Genomic DNA, 13,553 nt, shown 5'->3' with positions numbered 1-13,553 from the left:
CACTCCAGTGGATCAAAGTGGAAGCGTGTTTACAAGTCGTGGCAGCCAAAGTGGAGCTCTGTAATGCTGTATAAATAAAGCTAATAAGCGAGAAACAGATGCAGGGAGTTTTTCTTTTTAAGATATTTTCTTTCTGGCAAGATACGCCAGTAAACAACCTAAAGTATTCCCATCAATTTTAATAGTGTTCATACCACAGTTACTCATTAAGACATGATCAATCTGTACAGTTGTTTTCAACTTTTTATGCACCAGATTCTTCCCTCCCACCTTCCTCCCTCACTTAATGTTTAGATGAAATAAAATCCTGGTTTGCATCAAACCTCCTCAAATTAAACAGTGACAAAACAGAGTTTCTACTAGGAATCCTCCGATCAGGATTTTTGCTGCCGATTCCGATACCGATCATCCATGAGGCCGATCACCGATCTCTGCCGATCGCCTGGAATGGCTGTTAATTTTTCACTTAAGGTATAAATGGAAAAATGATCTGGCAATACATTCACCTAATTTAGACATAATAGACATATTTTAATACATATCTAAAATCTTTTTTTAAGTTACATGCTGCAGCTTCAAGCAGCTGTTTGGTGTGAGGTTTTGGTGTGTGTCTGGTGGAGGTAGAGCGGCGGTATGTCTGTGAAATATTACTATCAGTAGCGCGTAGTGGCGGTCCAAGAGCGAGAGCAGAACCATCGTCTTACACCGCCAGCTTGAAGATTGAAATTATTTTTCAGGTTATTTGTTTAGCTTTCTGACCGTGATGCTAATCCAGGTGAGTGTTGGTAGCTGTGCGCTGCTTTACCCGTTATCTGGCTGCTCCGGATGTCATTTTTTTCTTGCATTAACCCTCGATATAGCGAAACTCCGTCAAGTGCTTGTTTTTTAAATGCCATATTAGAGTCGTTGTGTTGATGCATTTTGACGTGCTTCACCCCCAAGGTAATTTTCGGCCGCAACAAGCAAACGTTGCTCTTCAACCTCAGTGCATTATAGTTCCACACTACAGGATTTGTTGCTGTGCGCTTGCGTAGTGTGAAGGAAAGGGGAGATGAGCTGAACATGTAGGCCGCGAAGTGAGATAAATGTGATCGGTTGAGATGATCCGCAACAAGAGACAGTGATCGGCGATCACCGATCATACACTTTTTTTACGAAAATCGGCCGATTGTGATCAGTGGTTGTTCGATCGGCACACCTCTAGTTTCTACTCATTGGCACTAAATCTGCTCTATCTAAAATCAACAACTTTTCCCTCACAATTGACAGTTCTCTTGTCTCTCCAACCCCTCAAGTTAAAAGTCTGGATCTCATTCTTGACAGTAGTCTCTCTTTTCACTCTCATATTAATAATACTGTATTAGTCGGTCTGCACACTTCCATCTCCATAATATTAACCGACTTCGTCCATCCCTCTCCCTGCACTCTGCTTCCATTCTGGTCCACGGTCATTTCTCTAACTGATTACTGTAATTCTCTCCCGGTTGGTCTGCTTCATAAATCTATCCATAAACTTTAACTAGTTCAAAACTCTGCTGCTTGCATCATTACCAAAACGGCCTCATTTCACCACATCACTCCAATTTTACAACAACTTCACTGACTTCCTGTCTTTTTAAGAATTCAATTTAAAATCCTGTTGTTTACATTTTAGGCAATCCACAACCTTCCCCCACCTCCTTATCTGGTATCATAGTATGAAACAGCAAAAAATGACAAAGAAAATACTATATATTTTTTTTATATTATCACCTTTGAATAAGGCAATTGTCTGTATTGTCATTATTTTTCAATTTGTCTCTTTCTTAAGTTCATACTTACATGTCTTGATCTACAGATTAGCGATGAGTTACTATTCTTCCAGTTTAGTGAAAATTCGAGAGCTGCCAAATTTTTAATAAATTTTAATAAAGGGACTCTTCCAGTGAATTGAATATGTAGAGACACAACGAAGTGTAACCCCAATGACTGAGGTACATCATGCTGAACAATTCACTTCAGTTTTAATTACTAATTAATGTTGATTGGTATACTAGTCAATAATTAAAATGATGTTAGCTGCAGACCATTTACAAGTGTGGCTACAAGGGAGTTGCATTTTCATTTTCCTTTTTCTCCATTTGAGATTTCCATAAGCTAAGTCTTCTTTCTCTCTCTTTCAATGAGTGTGTTGACATTTTTCACCGTATAAGGCTGTCTTTTTGTAAAACGTCTGATTCACATTTGAGGATAGAAGTTATTTTTATTTTGTAATGAAGCTATACAATTACTATGTCAGTAAATATTTCGGGATATATAACCTTCAAGAAAAATTATAGATGCATCAAAACACTGCTGATAACGAGAACATATTGATTTCCAAAGACAAAAATAAGGAAAGATTTACCAAAATAGAGCATGAACTATGAAATATGACCGATAACTAGTCGGGTAGCTAGCCGACTAGTTAGCTACCAAGATATTTTTCATAGTCATTGCTCTTTGACACAACTCATTAACATATTGAATTAATGTCACACCTGGCAAGCTAAGTAACATAATCTCAATGTTTTTCTTAGCAGCAAAATTGGGCAAGAGTTTTTGCTTTTCTAATTAACATCACAGAGTATCTCATAGTATATTGTTATCTCTACAGTAATATTTCCACATGTATTTTGACATACTGTATAGTATTTGTGTTTCAAACCATTTCCACTCACCGTTCCTGAGTTTTGGTACTTCTTCTTCTTCTTCCCTTTCTTTTTCGGATTTAGTACCTGTGGAGACATAAGCTTGTTTTTAAAGCCTGAAACAAAATTGTTGAGTCTTAATGACTCTGAAGCAGTCAAAGTTCGAGTGACTCCTGGCCCCTCAAGTTTTAATTAACCCAGACTATTTAGCAAAGCTGAACTAAATGCCTTTTTAATAAGCATTACCATAGACAATCTCTATCCCCACATTAAAGGCAAAGTAATTACTAAATTTACTTTAGTCTCCCTTTTTTTCCCCTTTACAAATTATTTTTCCACAGGCCTCAGGATGCTGCTCCCAAAAGAACCCAGATAAAACAGCATCACACAGGGGGTATATATTTGAACAAGCTCACATTTAATATGAGGTTTTACTCTATCTATATAGTCAGAGAGAGAGAGAGAAAAAAAAGAACTGTGGAAAGTGAAGAAAACTGATGGCATATAACTTGAAGCATATAGAAAAAAAAGGCTGCCCTACTCTTCTGTCTATACTAAAATGATGGAGGTTGTTCTTCTTAAGCAGCTTTACTGAGTCTTAGTCTCCAGAGGTTTATGCTTTAGCAGAGCTAATGGAACAGTTAGGTAAACGCTCGAGGACATGAGGAAGGCTCAGAAGACTGACTTCAGTAATTCAACAGATTATAAAAAGGAAATAAAAAACAGCCTTTCTACTGCAGAGACTCACATTAAAGTCATTCTATTAGTGTCATGGTGTGATGTGAGGTGGTGGTAAGGCAGACGCTTGGAGACCCAGGTAAGATGAATAATGGTGGTTTAATGATGAAATCCCAAATAAAACAAACAGTCCAAAACCCAGGCAGCACTGCTGTGTTAAACCAGGGCTCAACACAGGTAGCGCTGGGTGAACGAATGGACGTCAAGACAGAGACAGCACAATGACACCAAATGAGACGAGGACCTGATGATTAACAAAGAACACAGGTGGGGTTAAATACACAGAGGATAATCAAGGAAACGAGACACACCAGGGAACAATCAAGTGGAGGACAGGACAGCACAGGGACTCAGAACACAGAGAACTCAAAATAAACACACAAAAAACTCAAATCCCGACAGTCCCCTCTCCCCCTCAAGGGCGGCTACTAGACGCCCAAAACAAGTCTGAAAACCAAAACACAACAAGGGTGGGTGGAGGGACGCAGGACGGGGGACCAGAGTCCAAATAACAACAGAAAACAACCCATAACACAAAAAACTCAAATCCCGACAATTAGGTTATAAAGTACATAAGTACATAAAAGTCTGAGCATTTTGTTCACGTTATTCTGAACATTGGACAGCTTTTCAAAGGTTATCCATCTATTGGACAAATTTTAGTGATATATGATCCATCCTACAGTAAAAGAGAAAGAAGTGTGTTTATACTACAAAAACAGATCATGAACTATAAAATATGACCAACAGCTTGCCAGCTAGCTAGCTAGCTTTCTATCTATCGAGCTGGTCAGATTGAAAGCTAGCAAGGCTGTTTTAATTTAAGAACATATACATTTAAAGATTAAACAAAATTAAAAACAGTACTAAAACCAAACTAAACCTTAACAATAAACCAGAGGGTGACAAATGTAGGACGTTTGATGAAGTATGTTGGAATATTTGATTCTTAATGGAGAGAAGAACCAAAGCATTTTCTTTTAGTTTACTACTAAGAAAAGAAAGACAAATAAGAAAATGGTTACACTTTATTTGAGTAAGTCTTCATGAATATTTATGACTGTTGTCATAAAGTGTCATTCGGTAAATCATGACACTTTTAATACAAAGTTGACATTATTAAAAATGTCTTCATTATGACAACTTGACATTAACCAAGAAATCATGACCTGACATAAATTTGTAATAAAAGTATTACTGATTAAACTTTAGTTTTAATAAGATAAAGTTACATAATTTCTAAAAATGCATTTTTTTAAAAATGTTTTTACATCTAACTTGTTTTTTAACCATATTATTCAGAGGATAAAATCATAGAAAAAAGACAATAAGCTAAAGTCAGCAGGGCTCCTTGAGCTTTTATGCTCAGGCTGCTAATTAGTGAATAATTGCTGCTATATTTCTTCTTGTCAGCACAAGCAAAGGAAAACTTTAAAGTGAATTGTTTTTTAAACTACCCCTACTTAAACCTTTTTTAGTCTGGAAAAAAAGGTGCTGAATAGATTCCCCCCGCGCACCGTGAGAGAGTGGATATATATTTTTGGCAAACTGAACAAAAGTGAGTCAGATGGAGTGTTTCATTTTATGCACTTACAAAATAATCAACTAAAGCAATGTCACATATTGTACAGAAACCATGGATGAAACGGTAAGTTAGCATTGCATCTTAAAGTGAATGACTACAACCAAGTTTTATTAAAATGCTGAGGGAAATTTTATGCTAGACTGAAACTGGCATGATAGCTAGCAAAAAAGCTAGCAAGCGGTGTAGCTAGCTAGCAAGCAAACCTCTGGGACTAAATGAGTGACTGGCTTTTTGCTTTGGATGAACAGGTTCAATTTAGAACTTCAAATGGAAAGAAGCTGTTTCTCTGAATATATTACGTACATTTGGACTTTGCATTTCTTTGTCTGTGGAAGTGACATTAACCAACAGAGGTGATTTATTTATTTATATTCAGAAAAGGAAGAGCTTCGCTTGCATTTACAGAGACGCATATTGTTGGCCCTTGCTGTATTTTACTTTGTTGTGGTTGCTGGGCTTTTCTATACAGATTTATTTTTCCTATAACCTGATAGATTGTATCATGTTGGTGATACAGGGAGAAACGGCGACATAAAATTGAACTGCTTTTGTTTTTATTGTGTTATTTCACCTAAAGAAAAAAAAACAAAAAAACATGATGCAGAAAGCAGAAAAACAAGCACATGAATAAAATCACTATCGGCAAGTGAGAATTTTACAAAACCCAGCGATCGTAATTGGTTACAATATCTCTAGTTGTAAAGAGCGGAGCTGTAACTCTGCTTTTAGGCTTCAAATGTTCATATGTCCTTTTGGTCAAAAATATTCTGACACTATAAGGCTCTACCGCAGAAACTATTCACAGTGCACACGTTAGTGAAGGTTTCTTTCTGTAAAAAGCAAAGATAGAAATGGCCACCAGCATCATTATTCAGAAGCCGTCGCTGTCAATCACACGGGAGGAACTCATCTTTGTAGTAACTAAGAAAATAAACGTCTGCAGCTGTGGCTTTGTCTGTTTGCATTCACAGGAAATGTTTGAAAAAATTAAAATCTGTGAGAACAGATCAGCCCGACACTGAAAGTTGCTGCTGAGTGCAGAGCTTTTATCACTGCACATGTAGCAAGCTTATTGGTGCGTGCAAGTGTTTTATTTTATTTTATTTTGATAAAGCGTTAGATAAAGTGCATTCCAGCTCTTCCTCATCTCTAATTGGAATTAGGTTGAGTGTGTGGTCATATCGAGGGACTGAATGAATACCAACGTCTATGACAAAAGCCTGTAGGCATGTGTGTGTGCGTGGGTGTGGGTGTGTGTGTGGGGGTGGGCGTGTGTGTGTGTGTGTAGGGGTGTAGGTGTGTGTGTGAAGAATAGCACCTCATAGACATGGAACTGTGACTGGCTTCTGCACATTTCTCTGTAGCTGGTGCTGAATTCGCCGATGAAGTCATGTCTGTTAAAAAAAAAAAAAAAAGCAGAGCAAAAATATGGTCACATTTCACTCGAACTTCAAAATATTCATATGGAAGAGGATTAGGGCCACTAAAAAAAAGCGTTAGATTTGATTTACCCTCAGTATTCTTACTTTCGATGTCAGAGGATTAAAGTTAGAATTCTGAGAAAACATAAACATTTTGAGAAAAAGTCAAAATGCAGAGGGAAAAAAAAGACAAGATTAAAGTCAGAATTTTTTTTTTTTTCTTCAGTGGCACTGATCGTCTTCCGTAGGATACAGGATCATAAAAAGATTAGAGGAGTAATCAGAAGTATCAGTGATAAGCTGTGTGGCCTCTGTCGTCAGGAGGCTAGTTGGCAGTTTTTTAATTTCATGGAGATAATGAAAGGTGTTTAAAATTAGAGTCAGGTATTATTAGGAGCTCAGTGGAACAAACGCATCCAGTCAGATACTTTGTGTAGTTTACACTAAAAAGGCAGAAAATTTGGTCTGAAAAAAAACTCTGCTTTAAAGGCATGTAATATAGTACACAATTATTGGCACGTCTTATGAACATTTATATACAAGTCTTAAAATAAATGGTTGTTATGGAAACAACGAGATACCAACCTTTCTTTCAGTTCTCAAACTGCGAGCTTGTAAGATTTATCTTTCTTTTTTTACTTGTTTTACAGTCCTGCTCACGGTGTGACAGTAAGATAATACAAGTCAAGATCTATCTTTGTTTGCAGCAGCTCCAGTTTATTAATATTTGATTGCTCTGAATGTAAATATGGGAGTGAGTGGGGTAGCTATATCCTTTTAGATACTTAAGCACGGTGGAGGTTTTTAAAGTTTCCCCTCTTACAAGAGAGTTCCGGAAAAATTTACAGTAGGTTCACCTCAGCTGTAAAAGACAGAATCTGAATAAAAATGTCAAGATGTATGATTTTAATATGATTTGTATTTTATTTATTTTACGGAACACATATTTGATCACCAACCAATCAGGAATATTCTGTCTCTCCCTGTTTGTCCGTCTTTAAGAGGTCCTCCTATCCTCCCCTCATTACTTCTATTAATTTCTCCAGTTTGAACTCATTACTTACATGATAACACCCGTCCACGCACTCAATTTATCAAACTCTAACTTCTCCACCATGGGGGAGACCAACAGGTACAAAACAGATCTGCACAAAGCTGGGAAGGGAATTAGAAGATGGAGAAAACTCAAGATGACTCTGACACCAGATAGTTTGGTAGACTCGGTTTGAGTCTACCAAACCGAGTCTGTTCCAAATTGGAACAGAATTGCAACATTTGTTACATTTTCAGCCGGTGTTGTTTGCATACACTCTGTGTCAAACAAACCAAACCCCTTTGAGAAATTTGTTCACACCCCTCGCCTGTGGTGGCGCTGTACCAAGAATGACAAGAACGTCAATAAAACCTCTGAAGAAGACACAGAGCGCAACGTCCTTCTTCGCAAAATGTGAACAAAAGCGGAGAGGCGTCTGATTTTAGCAGTTTTAAGATTTCTCTTTTTTTGTCTTGGGCAAATGTACCGAGCAAACAAACACTGTTCAACAGCAGCTGCATTTCCACTAACCATAAAATTGTGCAAATTGAAACTAAAAATAATAAAGTAGCTTAATGGAAAGATGCCAATTTTTTTTTTTTAAAAACTCACATTTACTAACAACTGACTCATGCCAGTTCTGCTTTTTGTTTAGAAAGAGCTGAAAAAACCCCAAATGCTTTTGAAGGGGACTGTAGGTAAAACATTAGAAGCTGGTTAACTTCCTGTTGGAGCAGAACAGACACTCGTATTTAAACTCCAGTGGGAACAAAACCCCAGTCATTATCATAAAAACAGAACTTCTCAGTATTATCTGAATGTTCTTGGTGAGTCAGTAACACAACCCAATAATGTGGACCGCTTTATGGCTCTAATGTCTGCACACCTTTCATAAAATGACAAGTTTCAACAACAATCAATAAATTGACCACAATAAATCATTGCACTCTTTTCTACATATAATGCGATATTTCCATATGAAAACCAACACACAGGAAAAATTATAAGTGGTTTGATAAATGTGCAGCTCTAAACTCATAAATTTTTTAAAGCGCCTTTTGATCCAGTTAAAGCACTGACTCTGACTCTCAGCGCCATGAATCCTGGGCTTCACTTTTAATTTCTGGAGGCCGATGCTGGGAGGTTTTGCTCATTTTGCCTGGTTTTGAACCAAGTCTACAGTTTCTTTTGTAGTGTTAGGTGAACCTGAGAGTGAAACTAAATGACTGAATCAACTTTCATCATAGGCATATTTCTGTCTGCAGCTTAGTGAATAAGTCACTGTGTTTCCATCACAAATGTGCGCAAAACTTTGTCAATATTCCACAAATGTCAAAACAAGCAAAAAAAAAAGACAATTTTGCAATTGTGGTGTTTCCATTAAATAAGAAATACAAGTAAAATCACATATTAATAAGTTTTTTCACGCAACAAATCATTAAAAAAACATGCCACGCAGTGGTCCTCCTACCACTTCCTGTCGTCTTCCTCTTTGTGGTTTCCATCAGTGGCAACATCCTGCAGTTGATCATGTGACTCGTGTGATGTGAATAAAGTGTTTCCATTGCAGTTTTGTGAAATAAATAATTTCGACATGGCCAAATAAAACCACCTCATTTTAGCACCAAAATGTTTATGGAAAGAGCAGAGATGAAAATTGCCGTGTTTCCATCAAGCAAATTTAAAGTATTAAATTGCACACTTAATGGAAATGCAGCTACTGAGAGACTAAGAATGCTGAAGAATTTAAAGCTGGGATGTTGAGGATTTAGTTTAAGGTCTCTTTCTCTTTAAGGTCTTACATATTTTCTACCAATTAAGTTTGTTGGGATTTAAAAAAAAACAAAAAAACAAACATGAACACAAAAGGTGTAATTTTTCCAAAAATATGAATTAATCTCTATGTATTTGAAAGTGCAAAAAAAAAAAAGTCACCCATAGCACTAAACACGTGTTTCTTTTTCTCTATAAAACAAGAAGCTGTGAGATGATTTCTCTAAGTGTGATCTGTGATTGTGAGCCCTTCTTAGTTCTTCAAGTAGATATATTCAGCACAGGTTTTATTGGTGAGAAGGAGCCAATAATGTCGGATGGATTTAATTAAATAATGGCATACCAAAGCCTACATGTTATTACCACAATGTAATAACATGTAGGTCATAACATAATAAAATAGACCCTCACCCTCCGTCTCTGTCCCAGTCATAAACTTCCACCTTAATGCTCCTGTAGAGAGAAAGAAAAGGTAGAAAACAAGTTCAACCCTTAAGATTTATTATCAGTTCAAAGAGCTCACTGCTGGTGTGAGGAAAAGTTTCTTTATACAGTGTAATTTTATTTCACTTCTATTCCTTTATTTTCCTTTAAAGAATGTCTCCACATAAACTTGAATTGGAATACAACCACAAGTTTCCTAACAGATTAGCTTTTTTTCTGCAGCGCGGAACCCCGTCGTTGTGCTTTTCGACTTTTCCTCACACGTTTCCCGAGATTTCATAAGCTAATTAATCTCTCGATGTCGCCACGTATCACCGCCACGCCTGAATACTTCAGCAGCTCTAAAATTCGGAATCCTAAAGACGCTGCAATTATCTGTAACCAGTTGCTGAGTGCTTGCAGGGTTCCTGCGGTGGGCTGCGTTGTACCTGTCATAGTCTCCGTTGCACAGCGCCCTGACGGGAATTTTAAAAGCCTGCCACACCGGGTCCAGGGTATTCTTCACCACTTCTGTTTTGTGGCAGATGGTGTAGCTGTGATACATATAGAAGAAGTGTTACGTTGACAAAAAAAGAAGAAAATAAAAAAGAAAAACATAATAATAGCCCAGCAATGCATGCCGCTCTTTGTCAATAACTGTTTTTTTTTTGTTTTTTTTGCTGCATCCAGACTGGCTCTTTGTTACCACACTGTGCTGCTGTTATGCCCTGCAGCGGGGCATTTAAGTCGCATCAGTACAAACCCAGCTGCTCTAAAGAGAACGTGTTAAGTGTGAGACGCTCAAGTCGACTTGAATAACAAGCATCTGCGGGGCAGGAAAAAAAAAAAGATAAAAGTGACCTCCGCACAAAGTTTTGCACTTAATTCCATCACTGCCCTCTTTGTTTTCTTCTTGTCAACTCTGTCCTGTTTTATCGGCTCATCTACTGTCTCCTCATGATGAAAGAAGGGGGGGATTAGGAGGGAGAATGTCACATATACATCATCAAGGGTTATGTAACGTCGCAGAGACAAATCACTCTGCATAGGAGCTTTTGGAGCATGAAAACAGCCGCGCTCAGGCCTCCGTGTACGTTACAGTCATGTTTACGTGCCGGCTGGGTTTTCTGTTGCTCACATGCGTCACATCGAGATGGCTGGATCTCTCAGTTCACCAAGTTGAGGCAAAACAAAAAAAAGGGGGAAAAAAATGCCTTGAAGGACTTACGACCCGTCTTCGTTGCTGCGGTAAAACACAAGGAAAGGATCCGATTTGCCAAAGAAGTCCTTCTTATCCAACTTGTTGCCACAAAACTGAAGCATCACCGACTCCTAAACAGGAGAAATAGAAACACATGTTACTGAGAACAACTAACGATGTAAATATCCAGACACAATATTTGGTTAAAAAGCAAATATTTTCAAAGGGAACTAAATGAGGGACCTGAAACAAAAATAGAGCACATGGTGACATTAGATCATTGAAATGTGTTGACAATCTGCCAAAGCAGAGGGATTGTGATATTGTCCACTGGCTACACTTCAATATTACAAAACCATGTGATGGAAATATTATTATTAAACATTGCATTTAACAATTCCTCTGAGGATCATATGTTCGCTAAAAACTTTCACCTCTTTTCTGACGTTTAATCTCATCTGTGGACATCTACTGCAGTTAGACACCATCAAACGTCACGGCAACCAGAGGCTGAGTGAAACTTTTTCATTGTCTGTCACTTTGACCTACGTGGCCAAATATTCCCGCCACAATTTATTTTGGCCTGCCCATTTCTGAAATGATAACGATGTAGTTAATAGTCTGTCATTTTATGTAATATTCAACCTGAACAAGCTTCACAGAAAATCTACATCATGCTTTTTCCAGCAGTGATAAAAACGACAGACTGTGGTAGTAGCTGCATATAAACAATGACTTCATTGTTTTATTGTTTAACTTCCACCTGGTCTGCATGGACCTCAATACCACGCCTGCTTGTGTGTAATCAAATGTCTAAAGTTGTCATGAGGTTTTGGGCTTTTGTCTCCGACAGACGTCTTCTCATGGAAGTTTTGATGTTGATCTGGAGGCTCAATTTGCACTCTGCTCCCACAATGGAAACCTGGGATTGCAAACACCACTTTGGCGAAGGTTTTGAAATCAGGGAACATTTTTCCAACTGAAGCGATGAGAATTTGGCAATACTCCCTGAGAGGCCCGACTTTAGCTAGTGGAATCCCCCATATAGCTTGCACTTCTTCTACACCAGTATACTTCATAACTCTTTAACGTGCTGCCACGTCCCAGATAGCGAGATGCATTGAGTACGAAATAATGCTCAGATGCTCTGATGGGAATCTTTTTTTTTTGTTTTGGATTGGTTTAGTTACCTGTACTCTGTAAAGTAAAGTTGAAAATGTCTGCATGTTTGCACCGAGTGATCAGAAGTGTGAAATGCCAGATTCACTGTTTTAAAGGGGAAGTATTATGGACTTTCTAGGCACATAGCACAATCAAGTAACTATGGTACCTTCAGTTGTTATAAAAATGCTATAAATATCAAATACAACTTAAAAGAAAATTGGCTTTGCAATTTAACGCCATGAAATTGGGCCTCTGTCTCTTTAGGAAACTTTTTGAAATTCTACCTTCAAGCAGTTGTCACAACATTGCTTCTCTATTAACCTTTTTTTTTTTTAGAAAAAGGTCAATGACAAAAATAATATGTGGTCATAATCAACCAAAATTACATTCCCGTCCTTTGCAATAATGACATTTTTCACATTTAAAGTGTGATGATACATTGTGATAGAATTGTAGGTTAGATTCTTTCTGTTCCAATGCCACTCTGTGAAACGAGCTCTTTGACTTGGCTTGATGAACTACTTAGAGAAAGAAGATTTTACTTGATGTTGCTTACGTTTCAAACTAATTTTCTTTACTGCTGTGAAACCGTTGACCTAGTAACGACTTATCCACACCTGATCCAAAGTATTCAGATTCATCCCAACAGAAGCCAAATCCATAAGAAGTTGTTTGTGAAAATTGTTTGATAGTCCTGACAGAATCCCACTGTAAGCCAATTAAGACTTTCTGGTTTAAAAGAGAAACTAACAAGCCAGCTGAGAGAGAGATGAGAGCGAGGCGGGGCGGGGGACGGGAGACGACAGTGGCTTCAAGTCTGACTCTTACCCTGCAGTTGCTCAGCTCCTCTGCTCTAATGATGACGGTGCCACATTTCTTTCCTGGAATTCCACTGGAAAAAACAGAGAAATTAAAAAAACAGAGAAAAAAAATAATGTGATGACTATACGGCTGTTACTGCATGATGCACAATAATAGCACAAACACTGCTCCTAAAGATTCTTCTTCAGGACACCAGTCACATAAAGAAGTGTGATTTGTATCACTAAGGTGCACACATTAACTCCACTTAATCATAATTTCAAATGTATACTTACTTATAATTGGACAGACTATAATAATATATAGAAAATAGTAAAACTAACAATGTCGACAATATGGACAGTCTTTTTTAAACATGATCAATTTGGAATTTATTGTGACAATAATAAACCAAGATTCCTATTGTAACAAATGTATCGCAATAAATGATACAATACCATTACCCATGGCGACCTAATTATCAGCAGTCAATCATGACCAGTAACAAGAAATGAATGGGCTTCGACGTTTTCGAGATATTGACACACAACCTTCAGCACAAGATATTAAATATATATTTATACAGTCATATTCAATAAATTGGAATATGCGTTCTGATGAGGCTCATTTGTCAAATTAAAAGTACATTTTAAAAATAACATCCTAAAGGAAGGAATTAAACATACTTTTCATCAATGCTACATTTCTGTGTTAAAATGTTTTTTTATTTAATTGTTCTAATTTT

The 13,553-nt window shown here is 37.4% G+C and overlaps 1 protein-coding gene across 1 annotated transcript in view; it reads right to left on the bottom strand.

The window, feature by feature from the left end:
• LOC116708316 (copine-8-like) overlaps window positions 1-13,553 on the bottom strand; it is a 94,921-nt gene that overhangs the window by 30,412 nt on the left and 50,956 nt on the right. Inside the window, exons 7-12 of the mRNA XM_032546215.1 lie at window positions 12,836-12,899; window positions 10,871-10,974; window positions 10,092-10,196; window positions 9,631-9,672; window positions 6,311-6,386; window positions 2,700-2,756 (exon numbers count right to left, since the gene is read on the bottom strand). Coding sequence (XP_032402106.1) covers window positions 2,700-2,756; window positions 6,311-6,386; window positions 9,631-9,672; window positions 10,092-10,196; window positions 10,871-10,974; window positions 12,836-12,899 — 448 coding nt within the window. The remainder of the gene's footprint in view (window positions 1-2,699; window positions 2,757-6,310; window positions 6,387-9,630; window positions 9,673-10,091; window positions 10,197-10,870; window positions 10,975-12,835; window positions 12,900-13,553) is intronic.

Source organism: Xiphophorus hellerii, chromosome 2 (genome assembly GCF_003331165.1).
Source record: "Xiphophorus hellerii strain 12219 chromosome 2, Xiphophorus_hellerii-4.1, whole genome shotgun sequence".
In the NCBI taxonomy this organism is placed as follows: Eukaryota; Metazoa; Chordata; class Actinopteri; order Cyprinodontiformes; family Poeciliidae; genus Xiphophorus; species Xiphophorus hellerii.
This window is presented reverse-complemented; position numbering and strand designations above follow the sequence as displayed.